Source organism: Rhinoraja longicauda, chromosome 26 (assembly GCF_053455715.1).
Source record: "Rhinoraja longicauda isolate Sanriku21f chromosome 26, sRhiLon1.1, whole genome shotgun sequence".
Lineage (NCBI taxonomy): Eukaryota > Metazoa > Chordata > Chondrichthyes > Rajiformes > Arhynchobatidae > Rhinoraja > Rhinoraja longicauda.
In genome coordinates, this window is record NC_135978.1 from 29188312 (window position 1) to 29215402 (window position 27091).

The 27091-nt window shown below is 47.1% G+C and overlaps 1 protein-coding gene across 6 annotated transcripts in view; it reads left to right on the forward strand.

Moving 5' to 3' along the window:
* sgsm2 (small G protein signaling modulator 2) overlaps positions 1–17314 on the forward strand; it is a 220574-nt gene extending 203260 nt beyond the window's left edge. For all 6 annotated transcript variants that reach the window (XM_078422583.1, XM_078422578.1, XM_078422577.1 and 3 more), the window contains 6 exons: positions 2595–2719; positions 3975–4057; positions 8110–8219; positions 9850–9946; positions 13898–14065; positions 16240–17314. In XM_078422583.1, the coding sequence (XP_078278709.1) occupies positions 2595–2719; positions 3975–4057; positions 8110–8219; positions 9850–9946; positions 13898–14065; positions 16240–16328 (672 nt within the window). In that variant the 3' untranslated portion in view covers positions 16329–17314. The remainder of the gene's footprint in view (positions 1–2594; positions 2720–3974; positions 4058–8109; positions 8220–9849; positions 9947–13897; positions 14066–16239) is intronic.
* The last annotated feature ends 9777 nt before the right edge of the window (positions 17315–27091 follow it).

Sequence of the window (27091 nt, forward strand, 5' to 3'; positions counted from 1 at the left end):
AATTCCTTCGTCTTCAAGGCTTGGTTTTTGCTCTGACATGCACTGTCAACTGTGGGACAGGTGTGTGCCTTTCCAAATCATGTCCAATCAAGTTAATTTACCACTGGTGGACTCCAATCAAGTTGTAGAAACATCTCAAGGATAATCAATGGAGACAGGATAAAAAACTCAATTTTGAGTGTCATAGCAAAGGGTCTGAATACTTATGTAAATGTGATATTTCAGGGTTTTTTTTATAATTACTTTGCAAAAATTTCTAAACACCTGTTTTCGCTTTTTTATTCTGGGGTATTGTGTGCAGATTGATGATTAAAAAAATGATTTAATCCATTTTAAAATAAGGCTGTAACGTAGCAAAATGTGGAAAAAGTGAAGGGGTGTGAATACTTTCTAAATGCACTGTATATATATATATGTGTGTGTGTGTGTGTGTGTGTGTGTATATATATATATATATATATAGGCGATATGTTTCTGTAAGCGAGCATCATTTCATGGTCTATTTTCTTTTACTCTGAACTTATCCATTGCTTTCTCATCATCTGGTCCATCTTGTGTTGTGTCTTGAGGTCACAGCACGTGCCATCCCTGTTGCATTTACCTCTCTATTCAACCATCTCAACTGTTTTATCATTGTGTCTTCTCATTTTTTTACTAAACCAATCTTTGCTGCTGTATTTCACTGGGTATCATCTCTTCCCATCTCGCTGTCTCAGCACCATTGCTTGCAGAGTCTTGCACCATCATCTTTTGCCCATCCTTTCTCCAAGGCCTTGAGTTTGCAATGCATTTGTTTCCGCCATCCTCATTATCTCTGGCAGCTCATCTCAAATGTATTGACTTTCGTGTTGGTTCTGCCATATTTCACTTTCGTATCCAAGTCTCGCCACTGTAATAGTCTTCAGTATTAAGACTTATGTGCAGTATCTTTTCCAATATCCTTTGAGTATTCTCTTACTACAGTTTAGTTGACGTTCTTGCTTCCAAAGTAAGCAGACAGTGTTCAGAAACGGATGTAACTAAGGAGGTTATGGTTTGGTATGGTGCGGTACGCTATTTGTCACGTGTGCCGAGGTACAGTGAAATTCATTTTTGTATACAGTTCAGTACAAGTATCACTGTACATAAGCACGTAGATACATCTTAGATAAGCATCTCAGATACAGCACAAGTGTATAGCAGTCGTGCACTGAGACAGTGTACAGAGTCGCCAGATTTGGCGCCATTTCCAAGTCCCAGTTGTTGTAAGTGCAGGGATCTTGATCTGACCGTGAAGGTCTGTTGTCCTGGTGGTGTTGCAGGGTCGGCCAGGCCAAGCGTAGCCATGGTGTCCTCCTCCGCTGCTCCACCGCTGTAGGCCGCGTGCGGTCCACGTGCTCGGCCTCTGGGAGCGGCGCCCGGTCCAGCCGAGCCCCAGGCTGCTGCAGGGCCTCCAGCGGCCCACTCCGGCAGATGCAGTTTAATGTGGATAAGTGTGAGGTTATCCACTTTGGTGGTAAGAATAGGAAGGCAGATTATTATCTGAATGATGTCAAGTTAGGAAAAGGGGACATACAACGAGATCTGGGTGTCCGAGTGCATCAGTCACTGAAAGGAAGCATGCAGGTACAGCAGGCAGTGAAGAAAGCCAATGGAATGTTGGCCTTCATAACAAGAGGAGTTGAGTATAGGAGCAAAGAGGTCCTTCTGAAGTTATACAGGGCCCTAGTGAGACCTCACCTGGAGTAATGTGTGCAGTTTTGGTCTCCAAATTTGAGGAAGGATATTCTTGCTATTGAGGGCGTGCAGCGTAGGTTTACTAGGTTAATTCCCGGAATGGCGGGACTGTCATATGTTGAAAGACTGGAGCAACTAGGCTTGTATACACTGGAATTTAGAAGGATGAGAGGAGATCTTATCAAAACGTATAAGATTATTAAGGGGTTGGACACGTTAGAGGCAGGAAACAAATTCCCAATGTTGGGAGAGTCCAGAACAAGGGGCCACAGTTTAAGAATAAGGGGTAGGCCATTTAGAACTGAGATGAGGAAAAACATTTTCAGTCAGAGAGTTGTGAATCTGTGGAATTCTCTGCCTCAGAAGGCAGTGGAGGCCAGTTCTCTGAATGTGTTCAAGAGAGAGCTAGATAGAGCTCTTAAGGATAGCGGAGTCAGGGGGTGTGGGGAGAAGGCAGGAACGGGGTACTGATTGAGAATGATCAGCCATGATCACATTGAATGGCGGTGCTGGCTCGAAGGGCCGAATGGCCTCCTCCTGCACCTATTGTCTATTGTCTATTGTCTCCCCCGTCCAGCCGAGCCCCAGGCTGCTGCAGGGCGATAAGAACCATTTGAACCACTTTGATTCTGCTCAATGAACTAATCATTCATTGCGGTGTGCCTTCTGTCAAATCTTTTGCTTGAGAATAAAAATATAATTATCCCCGTTTTGTAGAACAGTGCGTCTTCAAAGCAACCTCGAATGATATGAAGCTGCTATTAGGACCAGCAATAATGAGAATCCTTCTTTGGGATTCTGTGTCTGAGTAGAGTGTGCATTATCATGGGTCATATCAATGATAATTGAACACAGTTTGAATATTCCATCTCTCACAGACAGAACTGATGGATGCCGTCTCATTAAATTGGCACCGGATTGATAAGGACGTACAACGATGCGATAGAAATTATTGGTATTTTACTGCAATCAACCTTGAAAGACTAAAGAGTATAATGTGCAGGTATGGATTGATTGAAAGATGTAGCATGGAAACAGGCCCTTCCGTCCACCAACCACGCAGACCATTGATCTCCCGTTCACGCTAGTTCAATGCTATCCCACTTTCGCATCCACCCCCTACACACCAGGGGCAATTTACAGAGGGCCGATTAACCTGCAAACCCCACAAGTCTTTGGGATGCGGGAGGAAACCGGAGCACCCGGAGTAAACCCACGTGGTCACAGGGAGAACGTGCAAACTCCGCACAGACGGGACCCGAGGTCAGGATCGAACCCGGGTCTCTAGCGCTGTGAGGCAACTGCTTCACTGAGCTTCCCTGATATGAGTTTCATTCTGGATTTTAATAATTCTGGATGTTAACATAAAGCTGAATTTCATTCCGCTGCCAGCTATGAAATCAGTGTCCAATGTGATGGTGTTGTTTGAAAGCTGTTCTGTGTTTGGGCCGCATTTGAGCTGTTTTGGGGAAGGATGCGCTGGCAATGGAGAGGGTCCAGAGGAGGTTTACGAGAATGATCCCCAGGATGATTGGATTAACACATGATGCACGTTTGATGACACTGGGCCTGAACTCGCTGGAGGTTAGAAGAATGAGGGGGGACCTCGTTGAAACTTACCGAATAGTGAAAGGCCTGGATAGAGTGAATGTGGAGAGGATGTTTTCAGTAGTGGGAGAGTCTAGGACCAGAGGGCACAGCCTCAGAATAAAAACCTTCAGAAAGGCTATAAGGAGGAATTTCTTTCGTCAGGGGGTGGCGAATCTGTGGGATTCATTGCCACATACGTTGGTGAGGCTGTATACAGAGCATTATGTTCAATTCTGGGCACCAATCTAACTTTTTCTTGCAAAGGGCGGTGGGTGTATGGAGCGATCTGCCGGAGGAGGTAGTTGAGGCAGGGACTCTTCCAACATTTAGACGGGTTTAGAAGGACATGGGCCAAATGCACGCAGGTGGTACTTGTGTAGATGGGACATGTTGGTCGGTGTGGGTAAGTTGGGCCGAAGGGCCTGTTTCCTCACTGAATGACTCAATGACTCGATATTGCCATGGAGGCCAAGTCATTGGGTATTTTTAAGGCCTAGATTGAGAGATTCCTGATTATTATGGGTTCAGGGGTTTACGGGGAGAAGGCAGGAGAATGGGATTGAGATGGAAAGATAGATCAGCATGGATTGAATGGTGGTGTAGACTCAATGGGCTGAATGGCCTAATTCTACTCCTCTGACTGATGTATGCTTCTCTCCCCCCTGCAGCTACGTGTGGGAGCACCTGGATGTCGGCTACGTTCAGGGGATGTGTGACCTCTTGGCACCACTAATGGTTATCATGGACAGTGGTAAGTAAACCCACTTAACAAATAACACCACAGCCTGAATAAAGGAGAAGACATTTTCCACACTCAAAAATTGATGGGATCAGGAGCTCTCTCCGTGAAAGACTACAGTATTGCCCGCAAAAAGCAACACGGCGTCTTGAAAGGCTCCTTGGTGGAGACTTGATGTGATGTTGTCTGCAGACACGGGGAAGTGGAATGAAGCTGAGGGCTGGTTTGTCAGATCGATTGGACACAAGAGGCCAAATGACCACAGTCAAATTGAGTTTATTGCCATATGCACAGTTACTGTGAAGTATAGCTACGATGAAAGTCTTGCTTGTAGGAGCACCACAAGCACGCTGACTAAGAGAACGCACAAAAACATAAATTGCACGCACATTGTGCACAGATTGTACACACAGATTTTGCACACAGATTTCGCACACAGATTTTACACACAGATTGTGCACACAGATTTTGCGCACAGATTTTGTGTACAGATTGCACACACAGATTGCGCAAACAGATTTTGCGCACAGATTTTGCATACAGATTGCGCACACAGATTGCACACACAGATTCGGCACACAGATTGCGCGCACAGATTATGCACACAGATTTTTGAAGCCAGATTTTGTGCGCAGATTTTGTACAGTTTTGAGTTGAATTTAGTTTATTGGTACAGTGAAAAGCTTTTGTTACGCGGTAACCAGTCAGCGAAAAGACAATACACGATTACAATCCAGCCACCCACCGATTCTGCACGGCGATTTTACGCAGAGGTTTTCCACACACATTTTGCACGCAGTTTTTGCCCACCAATTTTGCACACAGGTCACACATAGGCTTGTATACACTGGGATTTAGAAGGATGAGAGGGGATCTCACCGTTTGATGTTATCGAGGTTTGATGTATGGCGGGACTGTCATATGTTGAAAGACTGGAGCGACTAGGTTTGTATACACTGGAATTTAGAAAGATGAGAGGGGATCTTATCGAAACATATAAGATTATTAAGGGGTTGGACACGTTAGAGGCAGGAAACTTGTTCCCAATGTTGGGGGGAGTCCAGAACCAGGGGCCACAGTTAAGAATAAGGGGTAGGCCATTTAGAACAGAGATGAGGAAAAACATTTTCAGTCAGAGAGTTGTAAATCTGTGGAATTCACTGCCTCAGAAGGCAGTGGAGGCCAATTCTCTGAATGCATTCAAGAGAGAGCTAGATAGAGCTCTTAAGGATAGCGGAGTCAGGGGGTATGGGGAGAAGGCAGGAACGGGGTACTGATTGAGAATGATCAGCCATGATCACATTGAATGGCGGTGCTGGCTCGAAGGGCTGAATGGCCTACTCCTGCACCTATTGTCTATTGTCTATTGTCTATTGAATTGTGGTGCTGGCTCGAAGGGCTGAATGGCCTACTCCTGCACCTATTGTCTATTGTCTATTGTCTATTGAATTGTGGTGCTGGCTCGAAGGGCTGAATGGCCTACTCCTGCACCTATTGTCTATTGTCTATTGTCTATAAATTTTACAAGACAGAAAAAACTGAACAAGACCTTAGTGCAGAACACGTATGAAAAAAACATGCCGTGGTAATGCAAAAGATGGCCTGTAATGTTCCACTAATGAAGTAGGATTAGGGTAGTACAGGTTGATTAGGAACCTGATGGTAGCAGGAAGGTAGCTGTTCCTGAGCCTGGTGGTGTGGGACCTCAGGCTTCTGTATCTCTTGCCCGATGGAAGCAGTGGGAAGAGGGCATGGCCCGGATTGTGGGCATCCTTGATGACAGATGCCGCCTTCTTCCGGCAGCGCCATTTTGTAGATGCTCTCGAAGGTGGTTTGGGGTCGGGGGGGTGGGGATTGAGGGAGTGGGGTTTGGTCGGTATCGTGTATTTTCTGTGATTCTAGGAGCAGCCATAATCACTAACCCCAAAGTTGAAGATTCTTCCAGCTGTAGTCTAAACATTCAACTTGGAATCTGTAAATTAAAACTTTCATGCAGCTTGTTGAAACCAGAACAACAGGGTCAAAAAATGCGTATCTGATGTAACGAATCATTCCATTAAATGAGCGCTGGGCTGCCTTGAAGTCATTGCAACATTGGTTTTTAAACCCACATGGTCTGTGAGGCTGCCAATCCCCAGCATTTTGTGCCAATCCCCAGTTGGGTTTGTGTTGCAAGATAAACAGATGCCAGGTTGTGTTTCATTATCACAGGAAGATACAGTTTCTATATACTAAAACTCTTGTTTGTTATCTTGTTTGTGACTGAACTTCAGCCAAAACGGTACACGATACCGCGACAGTTTTAGGCCCACCTTACTCACCATTGTCACTTTAGTGATAATGCAAGTAGTTTTATTGAAATCAATGTTATATTTTTTTAATTATTCACATTTTTAAGTTTAAAAGGAGGGGAGGGGAGGGGAGGAGGGAGGGGGGAAGGGGGGAGTGGGGGAGAAGGGAGAGGGGAGGGGGGGTTGAGGAGAGTGGGGAGGGGGGGAGAGGACAGGGTGCTGCACCAATGCAGGAGAGGTTTAGGCCCAACGTGTCCACTTGGTCTAGTTTATACCAAACCTGAGTACTCGCTGTACTCCGATGCCAAAAAATAGTTTTTAATCCCAAAATCACACCAAAATGTGACTGCCCTGCGCGTCTGGCCCCAGAAGAAGATCTATTATCATCTACTGCAATAATTCCGCTCTTTTAAATCTCTATTTCAATTTAATTTAGTTTAGAGATACTACCTGAAAACAGTGTGGGTTAGAACTGCAGATGCCGGTTTAAATCGAAGGTAGACCCAAAATGCTGGAGTTACTCAGCGGGACAGGCAGCATCTCTGGAGAGAAGGAACGGGTGACGTTTCGGGCCGAGACCCTTCTTTAGACCGCGTGGAAACAGGCCCTTCGGCCCACTGACCGACGATCACCTGTACCCTCGTTCTATGTTATCCCAGTCTTGCATCCTACACATCAGGGGCAATTTATAGAAACCAATTAACCCGCACTTCTTTTGAGTGTGAGAGGAAACTGGAGAACCCGGCGAAAACCCATGCAGGTCACAGGGAGAACGTACAAACTCCCACACAGATAACACCTGGAGTCAGGATAGAACCCGGGTGCCTGGCAGCAACTCTACCGCTGGGCCCACATTTCTGATTGATGACAAAAACAGCCCCTGGAGCCCAATAAACGTGCTTGAAGGCACACTCCAAGTTCATCGTATTTGACAAGCGGAATTAATTTTAAATAGGAATGTGGAGCTCTTTGCTTTCAGTAACTTAAAGCAAAATTGGGGTGGCACGGTGGCGCAGCGGTCGAGTTGCTGCCTCACAGCGCCACAGACCCGGGTTCCATCCCGACCACTGGTGCTGTCTATACGGCGCTTGCACGTTCTCCCCCGTGACCTGCGTGGGGTTTCTCCGGGTGCTCCGGTTTCCTCCCAAACTCCAAAGACGTACAGGTTTGTAGGTTAGTTGTCTTGGTAAAATTGTAAATTGTTCGCTGGTCGGCACGAACGCGGTGGGCCGAAGGGCCTGTTTCCGCGCTGTATCTTCAAACTATCTCTAAACTGAACTAGTGTATGGGGTTGACACAAAAAGCTGGAGTTACTCTGCGGGACAAGCAGCTTCTCTGGAGAGAAGGAATGGGTGACATTTCGGGTCGAGACCCTTCTTAGCATACGGGGTGATCGCTGGTCGGCGCAGACCTGGTGGGCCGAAGGGCCTGTTTCCGTGCTGTATCTCTAAACTAAACTAAACTAAACTAAACAAATAATGAAAATCTAAACCACCCACGTTGTGTAAGCCCTGAGGCTCTGGAATGCTCCCAGTCCATATGCCCCTTATGGCAAAGGCCGGTAGAATAGGATCTGAGTGTTGCCTTTTGCTCCTGCTGATGTTACCGAGATAGACAAGAAACGCTGGAGTAACTCAGCGGGACAGGCAGCATCTCCAGAGAGAAGGAATGGGTGCCGTTTCGGGTGGAGACTGTCTTCGGTTTAAACCAGCATCTGCAGCTCCTTCCTACACATTTGTTACCGAGATGTTTTGTGTACCTTCTCGCCTCCAGAACCCCTGGCTTACAGCTGCTTCACTCAGCTCATGAAGAGGATGAACCAGAACTTCCCAAACGGAGGTGCCATGGACACCCACTTTGCCAACATGAGGTCCTTAATACAGGTAACGGGACGGGACGGGACGGGGGGGATAAGGTTGGCCAAATCGATGTGGGGCTGCCTTTCCATGAAGTCTTGAACAACAGACAATAGACAATAGGTGCAGGAGTAGGCCATTTGAGCCAGTACCACCATTCAATGTGATCATGGCTGATCATTCTCAATCAGTACCCCGTTCCTGCCTTCTCCCCATACCCCCTGACTCCACTATCCTTAAGAGCTCTATCTAGCTCTCTCTTGAATGCATTCAGAGAATTGGCCTCCACTGCCTTCTGAGGCAGAGAATTCCACAGATTTACAACTCTCTGACTGAAAATGTTTTTCCTCATCTCTGTTCTAAATGGCCTACCCCTTATTCTTAAACTGTGGCCCCTGGTTCTGGACTCCCCCAACATGTTTCCTGCCTCTAACGTGTCAAACCCCTTAATAATCTTATATGTTTCGATAAGATCCCCTCTCATCCTAAATTCCAATGTATACAAGCCTAGCCGCTCCAGTCTTTCAACATATGACAGTCCCGCCATTCCAGGAATTAACCTAGTAACCCAACGCTGCACGCCCTCAATAGTAAGAATATCCTTCCTCAAATTTGGAGACCATAACTGCACACAGTACTCCAGGTGCGGTCTCACTAGGGTCCTGTACAATTGCAGAAGGACCTCTTTGCTCCTATACTCAACTCCTCTTGTTATGAAGGCCTACATTCCATTGGCTTTCTTCACTGCCTGCTGTACCTGCATGCTTCCTTTCAGTGACTGATGCACTAGGACACCCAGATCTCGTTCTACGTCCCCTTTTCCTAACTTGACACCATTCAGATAATAATCTGCCTTCGTATTCTTACCACCAAAGTGGATAACCTCACACTTATCCACATTAGCCATTAGGAGTGGGACATTAGCTGTCCCACTCCTCCACCATCAGAGGATTCAATTAGAGAAATAAACAGTGAACCTCATTAATCATTCACAAACTTCCCTTATGCCTTATCTAGTGAATAGCTTTTAAGACAGAATTAGGTTCCAGATTTGAACCGCTGCTTTATGTCAGTTTTCGTGCTTCACAATATCACATTATTTCCAGGTTTATGAGTGGCATTCTTATAAGTCTAAGTCTCTGGGTTTGCTAACCTCACCATCCATGCAGAGACACAAAGAACTGCAGATGCTGAAATCTTGAGTAAAACACAAAATAACTTAGTGGGTCAGGCAGCATCTTTAGTTTAGTTTAGTTTTGAAATACTGTACAGCATGGAAACAGGCCCTTCAGCCCACCAAGCGCGCACCGACCAGTGATCCCTGCACACTAACGCTATCCTACACACACGATTATACAATTTTTACCTGAGCCACATTAACCAACACACCTGCACGTCTTTGGAGTGTGGGAGGAATCAAAGATCCCGGAGAAAACCCACGCAGGTCACGGGGAGAACGTACCAACTCCGTACAGACAGCACCCGTAGTCAGGATCGAACCCGGGTCTCTGGCGCTGTAAGGCAGCAACTCTACCGTTGTGCCACAGTGCCTCCCTGTGGGGGGGGAATGGACCGGCGATGATTTGGGATGGGATCCTTCTTCAGGCTGACTGTGATACTCTATATTCTTTCTAATCAGCTTCATTGCTTCTTTCAGATTTTGGACTCCGAGCTCTTTGAGCTGATGCACCAGAATGGAGATTACACCCACTTCTACTTCTGCTACCGATGGTTCCTCCTGGATTTCAAAAGAGGTATGGAGAGGTTGAGCAGGCCAGGACTCTATTCCTTGGAGCGCAGGAGAATGAAGGGTGATGTTATAGAGGTGTACAAAATCATGAGAGGAATAGATCGGGTAGACTGTGCGTCTCTTGCCCAGAGTAGTGGAATCGAGAACCAGAGGACATACGGTTAAGGTGAGGAGGGAAAGATTTAATAGGAACCTGAGGAGAACTTTTTCCACACAAAGGAATTCTCTGCCTCAGCCGTGATCACATTGAAACGCGGTGCTGGCTAGAAGGGCCGAATGGCCTCCTCCTGCACCTATTGTCTTTTGTCTAAAGGGTGGCGGGTGTATGGAACGAGCTGCTGGAGGAGGTAGTTGAGGCAGGGACTATCGTAACCTTTAAGAAACATTTGGACAGGTACATTGGATAGACAATAGACAATAGGTGCAGGAGTAGGCCATTTGGCCCTTCGAGCCAGCACCACCATTCAATGTGATCATGGCTGATCATTCTCAATCAGTACCCCGTTCCTGCCCATATCCCCTGACTCCACTATCCTTAAGAGCTCTATCTAGCTCTCTCTTGAATGCATTCAGAGAATTGGCCTCCACTGCCTTCTGAGGCAGAGAATTCCACAGATTTACAACTCTCTGACTGAAAAAGTTTTTCCTCATCTCCGTTGTAAATGGCCTACCCCTTATTCTTAAACTGTGGCCCCTGGTTCTGGACTCCCCCAACATTGGGAACATGTTTCCTGCCTCTCACGTTTCCAACCCCTTAATAATCTTATACGTTTCGATAAGATCCCCTCTCATCCTACTAAATGGGACAGGTTTGGAGGGATATGAGCCAAATGCAGGCAGGTGGGTCGAGTGTAGATGGGACATTCGTTAACTGAACGTTTGAGATGAAACCACACTTTAAAACAAGATTTTTTTCTCTTGCATCTCCAACTCCGTCAAAGTCGACAGAAATATTGTTCACGATGCAGGCGGCTTAGCCCCACTGGTACCAGAAATATTGATCATACTGAAGCGGGCCACAAGTGTCAAGCAAAGCCAATGAAGCGGGACTCGTGTTAAGCGTAGTTCTCTTTATTCCTCAAGCACCGCACAGCTCCCCAAACCCCCAACCAGTTCAACTCCCCCTGGAACTCCACTCCTCCCCATTCCAAGTTCCGTGACCCCAGCCCCCCGAGCCGAGGGCTCGCACCACGCGTGGCTCACCACCAGGGACCGCCACACTACTCAATGAAAACATTCTTAAAACGAGAGCCACTCACAGTTTAGGTTATTGCTGGGGGGCCTGGCAAACTTCAACATGGTTTCAAAATATAACAATACAATCCTGTGATAATCCTCTGCTCTCAGAGTGCGCTTCAATCGTTACCCTTCCACCAGCTAAAAGACCGAAGCAGTTTAGGTGGGAAATCCTTCACCTCACCTTTGTATAAAGAGTCGGACACCAGTTGTAAGAGATGTTGACAAGGACTAACAAATGCCCGAGAATGTGATAGTGGGCGCTTCACTTAGTGCAAACAAGGTACCTGTTTGCAGCCAACGTAATTGAATTCCTACTACTTAGGGAAAGAGAGGTAACAGATAGATCTCCCAGTTTATACCACAATCCATACTGGAAAAGGAACATGAGTTTGAGTTTAGTTTCTGATAACCAGTCAGCGGAAAGACTGTACTTGATTACAATCAAATCATCCACAGTATAGTTGAGTTGAGTCGAGTTTAGTTTATTGTCACATGTACCGAGGTACAGTGAAAAGCTTTTGTTGCGTGCTAACCAGTCCGCGGAAAGACAATACATGATTACAATCGAGCCATCCAATGGACAGATGCATTATAAAGGGAATAACGTGTATAACGTTTAGTGCAAGATAAAGTCTAGTAAAGTCCGATTAAAGATAGGCCGAGGGTCTCCAATGAGGTAAATAGTAGTTCAGGACTGCTCTGTTTGCTGGTAGGATGGTTCAGTTACCTGATAGCACCTGGAAAGAAATTGCCCATGAATCTGGAGGTGTGCGTTTTCACGCTTCTATACCTTTTGCCCCATTTGGAGAGGTTAGAAGAGGGAGTGGCCGGGGTGTGACTCGTCCTTGATTATGCTGCTGGCCTTGCCGAGGCAGCGTGAGGTATAAATGGAGTCAATGGAAGGGAGGTTGGTTTGTGTGATGGTCTGGGCTGCGTCCACAATTCTCTGCAATTTCTTGCGGTCTCGGACGGAGCTGTTCCCAAACCAAGCATCCTGATGTGATGCATCCCGATAAAATGCTTTCTACGGCGCATCTGTAGAAGTTGGTGAGAGTTGCAGGGGACATTCTGAACTTCCTAAATCTTCTAAGGAAGTAAAGGCGTTGGTGTGCTTTCTTGGCTGTTGCTTCAATATGGATAGTCCAGGAGATGTTATTGGTAGGGTTGCCAACTATCTCATATTAGCCGGGACATCCCGTATTTTGGGCTAAATTTGCTTGTCCCATTTGGGACTGCCCTTGTCCCGTATTCGACCCAGGGGGTGCTGTAGGCCCGGACACTGTAGGACCGGGGAGTGCTGTGGGCCCAGAGGGCGCTGTAGGCCCGGAGGGCGCTGTAGGCCCGGGGGCCGCTGTAGGCCTGGACACTGTGGGCCCGGACACTGTAGGCCCGGAGGGCGCTGTAGGCCCGGGGGCCGCTGTAGGCCTGGACACTGTGGGCCCGGACACTGTAGGCCCGGAGGGCGCTGTAGGCCCGGGGGCCGCTGTAAGCCTGGACACTGTGGGCCCGGACACTGTAGGCCCGGGGGGCGCTGTAGGCCCAAGGGCCGCTATGGGCTCGGGGGCCGCTGAATGTCTGGACACTGTTGGCCCGGGGGCCACTGTAAGCCGGGGGGCCCCCTCTAGGCCCGGACAGTGTAGGCTGACGGAGTGTCTTCGGGGAGCGAGACCGAGTGTGTTCACCTAGCGGAGGTTGCTTAGCAACCCGCCTCCCAGCCCGGGCGGCCATCATTAGTGGAGCTGGAGCACTTGGCCGATGGCTGGGTGAGGTCACATGGGGTGCGGGCGGTGACGTCACCTTGTTCCTTATTTGGGAGTGAGAAAGTTGGCATCCCTAGTTGTTGGTGATCACATTTGTTGAGGCTGTAGTTCCTGCTGCATCTGGTCTCAAAGAGCATTAGATTTAAGAGCAGAATTAAGCCATTCAGCCCATCGAGTCTACTCTGTCTTTCGATCTTGGCTGATCTATTTTTCCCTCTCAACCCCATTCTCCTGCCTTCTCCCTGTAACCAAACATGAAGACCGGCCACAGATACTGGAACTATGCTTGTCAAACTATGCAAATTCGGCATCTTATCAACTTTTTCCCAAGGAAGAGTTGTTTTTCTGTGATTCCACTGTTTCTATGCATCCATTATGATTAGTGATTAGTGATCGATAGGCTCTCGGACTATCTTTAATTGGACTTCACTCGACTTTATCTTGCGCTAAACGTTATTGTCTTTGTCCTGTACCTGTACACTGTGGATGACACGATTGTAATCATACACAGTTGAGAGATACAGACACAGGCCCTAGGGCCGGCCGACCAGCGATCCCCGCACACTAACACTATCCAACACACATCGGGGGCAATTTACAATTTTACCAAGCTAATCAGCCTGCATCAAATTCATGTCTTTGGAGTGTGGGAGGAAACCGGAGCTCCCGGAGAAAACCCACACAGGTCACGGGGGAGGACGTACAAACTCCTCACAGACGCTGGGCATAGTCAGGATTGAAGCCCGGGTCTCTGGCGTTCTAAGGCAGCAACTCCACCGCTGGGCCACCGTGCCTCAGTCTTTCCGTTGGCTGGTGAACACGCAACAAAAGCTTTTCACTGTACCTCGGTACTCGTGACAATAAACTGAACAAAAACGAAGAAATAATTTCTTTAAAATGTCTTCAAAATCGGTGTTGTTATCCCTTACATGACCGGCAATTATCTTTCGGCACAGAGCTCTTGTATGAAGACGTCTTTGCCGTGTGGGAGGTTATCTGGGCAGCTAAGCACATCTCTTCGGAACACTTTGTCCTGTTCATTGCCTTGGCACTGGTGGAGTTGTACCGCGAGATCATCCGAGATAACAACATGGACTTCACAGACATTATAAAGTTCTTCAACGGTGAGCTTGTTTGCTGGCATCCTCTGTTAACTTCACTCTCTCTATATTTTGTTTTCTTTGCTCTCTTTACGAGAGGCATAGGTACAGTAGGCAGTCAAAAAAGATTCCGCAGGATGGAAATGTCAAATAGCAGAGGGTGTTAGCTTGAAGGTGAGAGGGGCAAAGTTTAAAGGAGATGTGCTGGGCAGGTTCTTTTCTACACGCAGGGAGGTGAGTGCTGGAACTCACCAACAAGGGTGGGGTTGGAGACAGATAGGATAGTGGCACTTAAGAGACTTTTGGATAGGCACGTGGCTATCCGCATGGATTATGTGCAGGTCTTGGCATCATGTCCAGCCAGGGGTTGCCAACTATCTCACTCCCAAATAAGGGACAAGGTGACGTCACCGCCCCGCGCCCCATGTGACCTCACCCGGTCAGCGGGCACGTGCTCCCGCGCCAACAACGGCGGCCGCCCGGGCCGGGAGGCGGGTTGCTACGCAACCTCCATTAGGTGGCACCCGGGCCTCCAGATCTACACTGCCCGGGCCTACAGTGTCCGGGCCTACAGTGTCCGGGCCTACAGCGCTCCCCGGGTCTAGTACGGGACAAGGGCAGTCCCGGACAGGACAAACTAATTTAGCCCAAAATACGGGATGTCCCGGCTAATACGGGACAGTTGGCAACCCTACGTTCAGCACAGACATTGTGGGCTGAAGGGCCTGTACCTGTGTTGTACTGTTCCACAGTCTATGGCCAGCATTTGGAGAATCCTGGAGTTAACTCAGCAGATTCGGCAGCCTCTCAGGAAAAAGGGAATAGGTGACGTTTCATAGTCGAGACCCTTCTTCAGACTCAAGTGAAAGGGAGACGAGGGATATTGGACAAATGAATGGAAGAAATGCAAAAAGCAACGATGATCAAGGAAAGTTGGAGCCCACTACAGGCTGTGGGATACGTGATAACGAGCTACACAGACACAAACTCAACAGGACGATAGTAGATAGGTGAGGGTGAGGGCCGGGACCCTTCTACAGAGTGTCTCAAGATGCTGCATCACTGATGGAAGCAAATGTAGGAGTATCAATGGAATTTGTTCAATGAACTCGCTGGAGTTTAGAAGTATGAGGGGGACCTCATTGAAACTTACTGAATAATGAAAGGTCTGGATAGAGTGGATGTGGAGAGGATGTTTCCACGAGTGGGAAAGTCTAGGGCTAGAGGTCATAGCCTCAGAATTAAAGGACGTTCCTTTGGGAAAGAGATGTGGAGGAGTTTCTTTAGTCAGAGGGTGGTGAATCTGTGGAATCCACACTGCCACAGAAGCATGTGGAGGCAAGATGGCACGGTGGCGCAGCGGTAGAGTTGCTGACTCACAGCGCCAGAGATCCGGGTTCGATCCTGACTGCGGGCGCTGTCTGTACAGATTTTGTACGTTCTCCCCATGACCTGCAAGGGCTTTCTCCGAGATCTTTGGTTTCCTCCCACACTCCAAAGACGTACAGGTTTGTAGGTTAATTGGCTTGGTATAAATGTAAATTGTTCCTAATGTGTGTCGGATGGTGTTAATGAGAGGGTCCAGAAGAGGTTTGACAATAATGATTCCAGGAATGAGTGGGTTAGCATATGATGAGCGTTTGACAGCACTGGCCTGTGCTCACTGGGGTTTAGAAGGATGAGGGGGGACCTCATTGAAACTTACAGAATAATGAAAGGTAAAGATAGAGTGGATGCGGAAAGGATGTTTCCACTGGTAGGGGAGTCTAGGACCAGAGGTCATAGCCTCAGAATTAAAGGGCGCTCTTTTAGAAAGGAGGTGAGGAGGAACTTCTTTAGTCAGAAGGCAGTTAATCTGTGGAACTCATTGCCACAGAGGGCTGTGGAGGCCAAGTCAGTGGATATTCCCGAAATGTCATCCATTCCTTCTCTGCCGAGATGCTGCCTGTCCCGCTGAGTTACTCCAGCTTTTTGTGTGTAGCTTCGATATTTTTAAGGCCAAAATCTTGATTAGAACGGGTGTCAAGGGTTATGGGGAGAAGGGGGGGAAAGTGGGATTGGGAGGCAGAGATCAGCCGCGGCGGAGTGGACTCGATGGGCCGAATGGCCTAATTCTACGCCTTTAACTTGTGGAGTTGTGAACTGGTGGACTGAGAGGGAAAGTAAGTGTCGCTCGTTTGTCTCAACTTTTGCTTCAGAAATGGCGGAGCGCCACGACCCCCAGCAGATCCTGCGGATTGCACGCGAGCTGGTTTACAAGGTGCAGACACTGATCGAGAACAAGTGATGGAGCCGCTGGGGGAGCTAGGAAGGCCCCACGGACACTCGACGCCCGCCCGCCTGCTCGCCAAGTGCTAAAGTGCTAACAGGAGGCTGCCCCACCTCTCCCCCTCTCTCTCTCTCTCTCTCTCTCTCTCTGTGTGCTGGCTCTCCATCCCCCCACTGCACTTGAAGCATGCCAATGCAAGAGAACGAGTCGCCCGCATCTTCCCAACCTCAAGATGCCGCACAGCGAGCAGAGATCGCAAGGCTTGAACGCGGAGGCCAAGAATTAGCCAAAATTAAAATTGCGCTAATCTTTACCCCCCCTCGCCCCCACCCCCCACCCTTCCAAACAAGGTTCCCTAATCAGCAGTCACATTTTAGTGATGCTTTAATGTAGTTGATAAAAACAAAACACATTTTCCTTTTACTTTGTCCGTGGTCTCTGCTGTCTTGAGTTGTGAGTCTTTATGTGTGGTTGTACTTTTTAATTAATTTATTTATTTATTTTTAAATCAGTGAGTGCCTAAATATTTAATGTGTGGCATTAAACAAAATACCCCTCCCGCAATCCGCGTCATAGTCCCTTGTCCCGGGACTAACGGACGGGTACCAGCTAGAAATAAATGGGGGACCTCCTCTCCAATTTGTCATTTGTGATTTTTAACTCCTCCACACGGAACTGGATTGGATGGACCGCTGTAGATTTAATACTTTTCAAAGCAGATCTGATCTTATAGAATATTTTAGCATGTTTACACTGAGAGTTACAGATATTTTAAATATATTGAACAATGTTGCCAATGACTAGATGTTCTATATGTTTCTGTAATACTACTTTCTAGTATTGAATATTCCCGAAATATTGGGAATTCATTTTCACTCGCACAGTATTTGCTCATTCCGAAGCAGGGTCACCCTCTCAGATGGGTCACCCTCTCAGAATGGGGTCATGTTTCGATGCCTATAGAGCTGGTGGGGTCGTGGTGCTGACCTTTCCCCTCCCCCCCCCCCCCCCCCCCCCCCCCCCCCCCCCACGCATGCACTGTGATCTCAATGGTCTGGACTGTCATTGAAAGTCCAAGCCCTGGGCTTCTCCAGAAGGGGGGGGGGGGGGGTCAGGAACTGTGCCACCAGATTTGGGGAGCATCAGGTCAGCCACTCAGCCAATTTGTCTTCTCCTTCTTCTCCTCTTGCTGAAATGCCTCGTCTTTGGAACCAAACTCCTTCCAAAACCTCCAAGCATTTAAAGTGGCAAAAAGAACCCAAAACTGATTTTTTTTTTTTCTGATCTATCATGATTCAGTTTAGTTTAGTTTAAACTGAGATAAAGATTAGAGGTAGTTTAGCCACTTGGTCTTTGAGAACAAAAGGCCAAGTCATTGGGTAATTTTAAAGTGGAGGTTGACAGATTCTTGATTGATAAGGGCATCAAGGGTTACAGGGAGAAGGCAGGAGAATGGGGTTGAGAGGGAGATGTTAGGTCAGCCATGATTGAATGGCAGAGTAGACTCGATGGGCCGAATGGCCTAATTCTGCTCCTAGAACCTTATGAACTTCTGAAGAGTAGATGGATCCTGAATTCAATTAGTGTTCGTCAGAGATGTGCATAATGGAACTTTATTTCGAGTTTGTTTTCTTTTCAAGTTATCTCCCGTGCAGTCCATTACGGAAGTCACTGAGTGTCTTCTGAGGAATGGCAAGTGACTGCTCGAAGAATGAACAGATCCCACTTGTCCACACAAGTTCTCAAAGCTGGCAGGTTGGCCAACAGTGGGGTGGCTGGGACTATCATAGCCATTCATTCCGGCCGGGGAGACAGTCAGTCTTTCCCCTCTTCCCATCACAAGGTCGTTGAGTCCAATCACCACACTCACACCCCAGCCCTGGCTGAGATAGACTATCTGAACGTAGAGTGGGTAGATTGGAATGTTCTGATCTATGTTGGTGAGTCATTCATCAAATGAAGGAAGAGAGAGAGAGTGGCCAATTGTAGACACAATATGCTGGAGTAACTCAGGCAGCGTCTCTGGAGAGAAGGAATGGGTGACGTTTCATGTCGAGACTCGTCTTCAGACTCAAAAATAAAGATGAAGGGAAGGCAGAAGTCATTGAAGAGACAAAGTGTGTGTGAGGTGTCTTGGATATAGGTCGGGATGGATTGGACCAGGGGGAATAGGATGGAGTCAAGGTACTTGGAGATTAATTCAGTGGAACAGGAGCAGGCCGAATATTTTATTTCTCCAGAGTGAGAGTCAGGGGAGAGGGAATCGAAAGGTACGGAAGGGTAAGGTGTGAAAACGAGAGATCAAAGGGGATGCAGTCTAAGGAAAATGTAGACAAGATCGTTGTTGGCTCGGGGAAGGTGACAACGAGGCGTACAAAGTAAAATTTAATCATGACGACAGTCAAACTAGTCGGAGAACTCAGATGGGGGAGGGATGAGAGAGAGAGAGGGAGGGAAAGCAAGGGTTACCTTTGAAGTTGGAGAAGTCAATATTCATACCGCTGGGTTGTAATCAATTGTCATGTGTGCCAACAACGGAACAATTAAATCCTTACTTGCAGCAGTCTAACAATACACACAGATAATATATAATAATCAATAAATTAAATGAATGAATGAATACTAGTGCAAAAAGTGAAGTCCCCAGTCCATAGAAGTTCGTACTTGCTGAGACACAGTATTGTGTAGAGGAGCCTGATGGCTATTGTGTCAAAGCTGTTCTTGAACCTGGTGGCCATGAGTTTCAGTCCCTCCTTCACGGTGGTAGTCGTGGGATGGAGTATGGCCAGGGTGGTGTGTTTTTTTTGGTGATACCGCCTGCCTTTTTGAAGCAGCTCCTCCTACAAATGCCTTAGGTAGTAGAAAGTCCAAGCATTGGTTGTGCAAACACATTTGCAAGCCCGCAGACGAGATGTGAAGAAGAAAAACCCCATCATTCGTCCTTCCCTGCATTACAGCTTGGATTTGTACATCAAGATATACCAATCTCACTTCTGATGACTGGTTCAGCGATCGCAAAACGATGAAGAAGAGAATTGGGACCAACTATTAAATGAAGCTCATGCAGAAGGAACTGCAGATGCTGGTTTACACCAAAGACAGACACAAAATGCTGGAGTCACTCAGTGGGACAGGCAGCATCTCTGGAGAGAAGGAATGGGTGACGTTTCGGGTCGAGCCCCTTCTTCAGACTCATTATTAAAGATGAAGGGGTGGGGTCCTGGAAAACGGAAGTCATTGAAGAGAGGAAAGTGACCGGACATAGGTCGGGAGGGATTGGACCAGGGGGGATAGGATGGAGTCAAGGTATGTGGATATTAATTCAGTGGACAGGAGCAGGCAGAAACAATGGGTCTGCCAAGGCAGTTCTGTTTATGGATTTTGGGGAGAAGGTTAAACCGGGCCAATCTGAAGAAGGGTCTCAACCCGAAACGTCACCCATTCCTTCTATCCAGAGATGCTGCCTGACCCGCTGAGTTACTCCAGCATTTTGTGTCTATCTTCAGTGTAAAACATGTGGGGGGAAAAGATTTGAGAGTCTGCCCTGTGATAACAAAATAAGTGACACAAGGTTCTCATTTGCCAAGGCTTTTCCATCTGATAGAAACACAACAAGTGAAGACATTTATTTGGAGACTTCAGTTTTATTTACGCCCCTTCTCAAATCTTGTGTTCTCCTCAAATTAAAGTAGAAATGAAACATTTTACCGCTATCATTTAAACCAGCCTGAATTTAATCTCTGACCCTCGCTGTCTAAAACCTACCTCAAGTATTCAATGGGATGTGAGTGTGATTTAATTAATCGCAGTAAATAATGGACTTTTTCCAAGTGTTCCAAGTATTACATTATAGAGTTTCAAAACTTTATTGAACTTGTTGAAATATTCCTTTACTTCGTCAGGTGTGACTGCACCTAGTATTGACAACACTTTCTCCAATTGTCTCCAGACATTAAATAAAACCTTTTCTTTAAAATATAGCCTCTCGACTGTGGCATTTCCCCACTGCTTAAATGGGCAGTGGAATAGGGGAAACCTGGCCAAGAATATAGCTCACTGCTCTTTTAGGAAGTGTTTTCCACACCTCCCGTATCGTAGGTCGTCGCTGAGTTTACTAAGCTGCCTACATTACATTCACAAGGTGCTGGGATTTGACAAGGGTTAAAAACGCTCAAAGCTAAGTCGCTGTCAGTTTAGTTTAGTGTAGATAAGTTTAGAGATGCAGCACGGAAGCAGGCCCTTCGGCCCTCAAGAGTCCACGCCGACCATCGATCACGCGGTCACAACAGTTCTATGCTATTCCGCTTTTGCATCCACTCCCTGCACACTGGGGGCCAATTTTACAATTAACCTGCAAACCAGCACGTCTTTGGGATGTGGGAGGAAACCGGAGCACCCGGAGGAAACCCACACGGCCACAGGGAGAACCCCAGGTCAGGATCGGAACCGGATCTCTGGCGCTGTGAGGCAGCTGCTCTACCCGCTGCGCCACTGTTGTTGTACTTCGTGGTCCGGTACCTGTTGTACCTTTAGTGACTCTGGACGGACCACAAGTACACGTGTATAAAAGGTTACAATGCTGGAGCTCAACTCCAGGCTGTTTATTCCGTGGTCATCTGGATCCAGAGTGACCGCCTAATCACACCCATCACTTATATACACAGCCATACAAAGTAGTTCTTGGATACACAAAGTAGTCCCAGCAATATCACAACAACTGTGCCGCCCACAACTGATGGGTAGTTTGCAGGTTTGGATTGTAAATCCGATGATAGAACTGCGGGCGTGATTGGGTTAGACCAGGTTCATGGATGAATGATACTTTATTGTCACATGTGACAGGTCACAGTGATATTCTTTGCTTTGCAACATTGCACGCCCAATGTATGCAAAGAGTCGCCACCTAAAGGGCACTGACAAAAGTATTCCATTTTAACACAAACCTCTACGATCCTGGGTTATTTTTCTTTTCTGTTTTCCTGTTTTAAAACTTGCTTCATTCTGAACACGCTACGGAGCGATGTTCTAATCTGCCACCACTCCTTCTGCCACTGGATAAATGTGACAATGCCGTGCCCTGGAATCTCGGTATCAGATGGAGAGCATTCTGTTAGGTTCAGAGTAGCAAGGTGGGTCTGTGGAGTTGAGATGCAAATAATTTGTGGCCTCATCGAATAACAGGGCAGCCGGGAAGGTTGGCTGGCCTATTCCCACTCTGAATGTACTTAATACTTCTCTTTAAAATAATTTTTATATGGCTCTTAACTATTATCTGCATATTTCTCAATGTTGCCACGTCTTAAAATGGGGAGAATAGAGGGGAAAATGGGTAGCACAGTGGCGTCGCTGGTAGAGCCGTTGCCTCACAGCGCCAGAGTCCCGGGTTCGATCCTGAACACAGAAACATAGAAAATAGGTGCAGGAGTAGGCCATTCGGCCCTTCGAGCCAGCACCGCCATTCAAATTGATCATTGCTGATCATCCAGAATCAGGTCCCCGTTCCTGCTTTTTCCCCACATCCCTTGATTCCGTTAGCCCTTAGAGCTAGATCTAACTCTTGAAAACATCCAGTGATTTGGCCTCCACTGCCTTATCCTAACCTCTGGTGCTGTCAGTGTGGAGTTTGCACATTTCCCCCCTGTGACCCCGTGGGTTTCCTCCGGACGCTCCGGTTTTCCTCCCACACCCCAAAGACGTGCGGGTTTGTAGGTTAATTGGCCCTTCTGTAAACTGTCCTTAATGGAGTAGAGAGTGGATGAGAAAGTGGGATAACATTGAACCAGTGTGAACTGTGACGATGGTCGTCATGGACTTGGTGGGCCGAAGGGCCTATTTCCATATATAGTATCTGTAAACTAAATGAGACAACAAACTAATGTACGATTTGGGTAAACATGTATTTGATGGCGTGCTGCCAGAAGGCTGAAAGACCTGCTTCTGTGCTGTATCTCTTTAAAAAATGTACCTCATAATGGCATTCATACTTTTTGTTAAATAATTCGAAAACGCCTGTTATCTCGTGCCATTAGAAAATAAAATCATTGGAATTCCAAAGATCTAAAACACGCACTGTCCCAAATCCTTGGTTCTTTTTTAATAGTTTGCTGTGCACACGTTAGATTTATATAGCACCTTTCACAGGACAAGAAACCATGGTTCTTTCTGGGACTCCGCAGTTCAGAAATATCATCCTGAAGTACCTGACATTTCAGTAAATATGAAACTTAGAAATGCTTGGCTTCTGTTTTTTAACCTCATTGAGGCGATGATTGTTATATATTATTAGACTTTGCAATATTCCTCTGCAAGTATTGTATATAATTTTAGACTGTAAATGGCCAGTGTTATCTGCCTAGGTTTGTGTGTGTGTGTGTGTGTGTGTTCTGCTGCAGGCAACTGACTGTTCCAGATTTATGACATGTTTCTATTATCTTGTGATTGACAACTAATTGTGGGCAGCGCGGTGGCACAGCGATAGAACTATTGCCTCACAGCGCCAGGGACCCGGGTTCGATCCTGACTACAGGTGCTTGTCTTTGCAGAGTTTGTACGTTCTCCCCGTGACCTGCGTGGGTTTTTTTCCCGTGACCTTCACTTTCCTCCCACACTCCAAAGGCGCACAGGTTTGTAGGCTAATGGGCTTGGTGTAAATGTAAAATTGTCCCTAGTGTGTGTAGGACTGTGTTAGTGCGCGGGGATCGCTGGTCGGCACGGACTCGGTGGGCCGAAGGGCCTGTTTCTGCCCTGTATCTCTAAACTTGACTAAGCTAAACTAAGCTTTAAATCTGTCCTACAGCCTTTACATTTCAAGGTGACAGGTATTACCTGATGTATAGTTCCCAGATATTACCCCAGAGACTCCCAGGTGAGGTACTTGTGTTGAAGTTCACATGGAGAAACTGTATTGCAATGGGTAATCCCTTTAGACAATAAACACTGAAGTCTGAATAAGAGTCCCAACCTGAAACGTCGTCTATCCATGTCCGCCATAGACGCTGCCTGACCTGTCTTTTTTTTGTAAGCCAGCACCTGAAGTCCCTTGTGTCTACTGAAGTTTTATTGTAATGTACTAAGGGGGTGGATGAAGTCCATTAAGTGCAATTGATTTGCCCTCATTTGCTCCATAATATTGAAGAGTTTTGATGAGCAAAGGACTCATCTGGTGGGCAAAGTCATGAGATGCTTCAAAATACAATTATCGAGTCATACAAAGTGGAAACAGGCACTTCGGCCCACCGAGTCTGTGCCGACCAAAGGTCACCCGTTCACACCCGTTCTATGTCCTGCACAAAAGGGGCAATCGGCAGAAGCCAATCAACCTACAAACCCGCACGTCTTTGGAACGTGGGAGGGAACCCACGCTGTCACAGGGAGAATGTGCAAACTCCGCACAGACAACACCCGAAGTCAGGATCGAACCCGGGCCACTGGCACTGGGAAGCAGCAACTCTACCAGCTGCACCCCTGTGCCCGCCCCATTGAGCCGAATCTTATCGTTACCTCCAAATCTGCAGTGGGCAGACATTTGAAGTGGAGGATGATGCAGCGAACTGGAGAGGGGACAGTAAAGGCAATGCCCCCGTGCAGACCATTAGGGCTCACCCCTGAGCTTTCTGACAGGGTTCACCCCAACACTCCACTCCATCTGAAAGGGTTTTCACCCAACCTGCTTCACCTAGATTGCGGACAAGACAACTGTGGTGTGTCTGTTATAGATAAATGTGCTACAAGTGCCTTCATCAGTCAGAGTATTGATTATAGAAGTTGGGAGGTCATGTTGCAGTTATATAAGTCATTGGTGAGGCCCCATTTAAAGTATTGTGTTCAGTTTTGGCCACCATGCTCCTGGAAAGGGTACAGAGAAGATTTACGAGGATGTTGCCAGGACTCGAAGGTCTGAACTAAAGGGAGGGGTTGAGCAGGCTGGGACTCTATTCCTTGGAGCGCAGGACGATAAGGGGTGATCCGATAGAGGTGTACAAAATCACGAAAGGAATAGATTGGGTAGACGCACAGTCTCTTGCCCAGAGTAGGGGAATCGAGGACCAGAGAACATAAGTTTATGGTGAAGGGGGAAAGATTTACACAATAGACAATAGACAATAGGTGCAGGAGTAGGCCATTCGGCCCTTCGAGCCAGCACCACCATTCAATGTGATCATGGCTGATCATTCTCAATCAGTACCCTGTTCCTGCCTTCTCCCCATACCCCCTGACTCCGCTATCCTTAAGAGCTCTATCTAGCTCTCTCTTGAATAGTAATCTGAGGGGTAGCTTTTTCACACAAAGGGTGGTGGGTGTATGGAACGAGCTGCCAGAGGAGGTCATTGAGGCAGGGACAATTGCAAAGTTTAAGAAACAATTAGACAGGCACATGGATAGGACATGTTTAGAGGGATATGGACCAAACACAGGCAGGTGGGACTAGTGTAGATGGGACATGTTGGTCAGTGTGAGTAAGTTGGGCAAAGGGCCTGTTTCTACGCTGTATGACTCTGACTCTAACTCTATTTACACTGCAGATTTTCTGACTGTATTCTCAATGACATTGTATACGTCTGTGACCACCACACTCTCTTTAACACATTGTACAAGGTTCAGTTGAAAGGAAAATGTTCTGCAATGCTGCGGAGGTTAGGGGTGAAAGGAGCTACCTTTAGTGGCCAGTCTTCACACACACCTTTCTCCAAAGGAAACGATTTCTCCCAAACGTCTACCTTAAGTAGGTGCTGAGTAGATTCTGTATAAATCTGAGTAATATGGCTGATCAAATCCCAAATAGAATCAGACCAAATTACTTTGTCTTTCATTTTGATGGGAGGCATTAGATAGTTTAGACTTTAGAAATGCAGCACGAAAACAGGCCCTTCGGCCCACTGAGTCCGTGCTGACCCGTACTCTAGCACTATCCAGCACACTTGGGACAGATTACAATTTTACTGAAGCCAATTAACCTACAGACCTATACGTGTTTGGAGTGTGGGAGGAAACCGGGGAAGACCTACACGGTCAAACTCCGTACGGACAGCACCCGTTGTCAGGATCGAACCCGGGTCTCTGGGGCAGTCAGGCAGCAACACTAACGCTGGGACACTGCACATCCCCAAGCTAAGCAGTTGTGGTAAGAAATAATAACTAGAAGTGTAGGAAATGCTCAGGTCAGGTAGCATCTGTTAAGGGTGAAGCAGGTAACGTTTCGGGTGTAGTCTTTCACCAAAACGGGGAAAGTTCTGACAAAAATACTAATATGAAAGAGCAGTTTGGGATCATGGAGGAGGATGTGGTGGAGCTCTTGAAGAGCAACATTAAGCTGAATAAATCCCCAGGACCTGATGGGATCTATCCCAGGTTGTTGAGTGAGACTAGAGGGGAGATTGCAGGAGTCTTGATGCAGTTCTTTGCCTCAAGCAAGGTCCCAGAGGCTGGAGAGTAGCTAATGTGGTTCCTTTGTTTAAGAAGGGAGGTAGAGAGAATCCAGGGAATTATAGGCCAGTGAGCCTCACATCAGTGGTAGGTCGGGTTGCCAACTTTCTCACTCCTAAATGGGACAAAAGGTGATGTCATCGCCCCGCGCCCCACGTGACCTCACCCAGCCACCAATGGCGGCCACCTGGGCCAGGAGGCGGGTTGCAACGCAACCTCCGTTAAGCGGCACCCGGGCCTACAGTGTCCGGGCCTGCAGCGTCCAGGCCTACAGTGCCCCCCGGGTCTAACACCAATTTAGCCCAATATACGGGATGTCCCGGCTAATACGGGACAGTTGGCAACCCTAGTGGTAGGGAATCTATTGGAGAGGAGTTATTGGGATACGTTTTGCTCCCATTTGGAAGAGAATGGGTTCATTGTACCACATACTGTATAATAATATAATAATAATAATAAACATTTATTTTTTATAGCGCTTTTCCAAATGCTCAAAGACGCTTTACAAAAACAGTCAAAACATAAAAACAAACAGACAAACTATCCTGACGGAGAAGCGGCGAACAAATAGCGCCAGCGTCCTCTCACGTCAGGGTCCGACAGTAGACAATAACGAACACAAGACACACAATTACAATTTTTAACACAAACAGCCATCACAGTGATTGCTCCAGGCACACCCTCACTGTGATGGAAGGCAAAGAAAAGTATACAAGTTTATAAAATTAATGAGAGGCTTAGATGGAATAGACAGTCAGATTTTTTTTTTCCCAGGAGATGTGTGGTGAAAGTTTTTTTTGTGTTGAGGGTAGTGAGTTCCTGGAACACACTGCCGGGGATGGTGGTGGAGGCAGATACGATAGAGACATTTAAGAGACCTTTGCAGAGGCACATGGATATGCAGGGAATGGAGGGATACCGATTATGCACAGGCAGATAAGAGATAGCCTTGGCGTCATCATGGGCACGGACATTGTGGGCCGAAGGGCCTGATCCTGTGCTGTACTGTTCCATGTTCAAAAAGCTATTGGCCTGAAGTGTTCATTCTGCTGAGTCGTGTTGAATCTGTGGAATCCTTTGCCACAGAAGGCTGTGGAGGCCAAGTCAGTGGATATTTTGTAAGGCAGAGATAGATAGATTCATGATTAGTACGGGTGTCAGAGGTTCTGGGGAGAAGGCAGGAGAATGGGATTAGGAGGGAGAGATAGATCAGCCATGATTGAATGGCCTAATTCTGCTCCTGTTCCTTCTGACCTTATGAGTATTTCCGCCATCCTCTGTTTTTATTTCGGACATTTTAGCATCTGCCGTATTTTTTTAGCGTCTGCTTTGTACCGAGGAGCTTGGTTTCCTGTGTT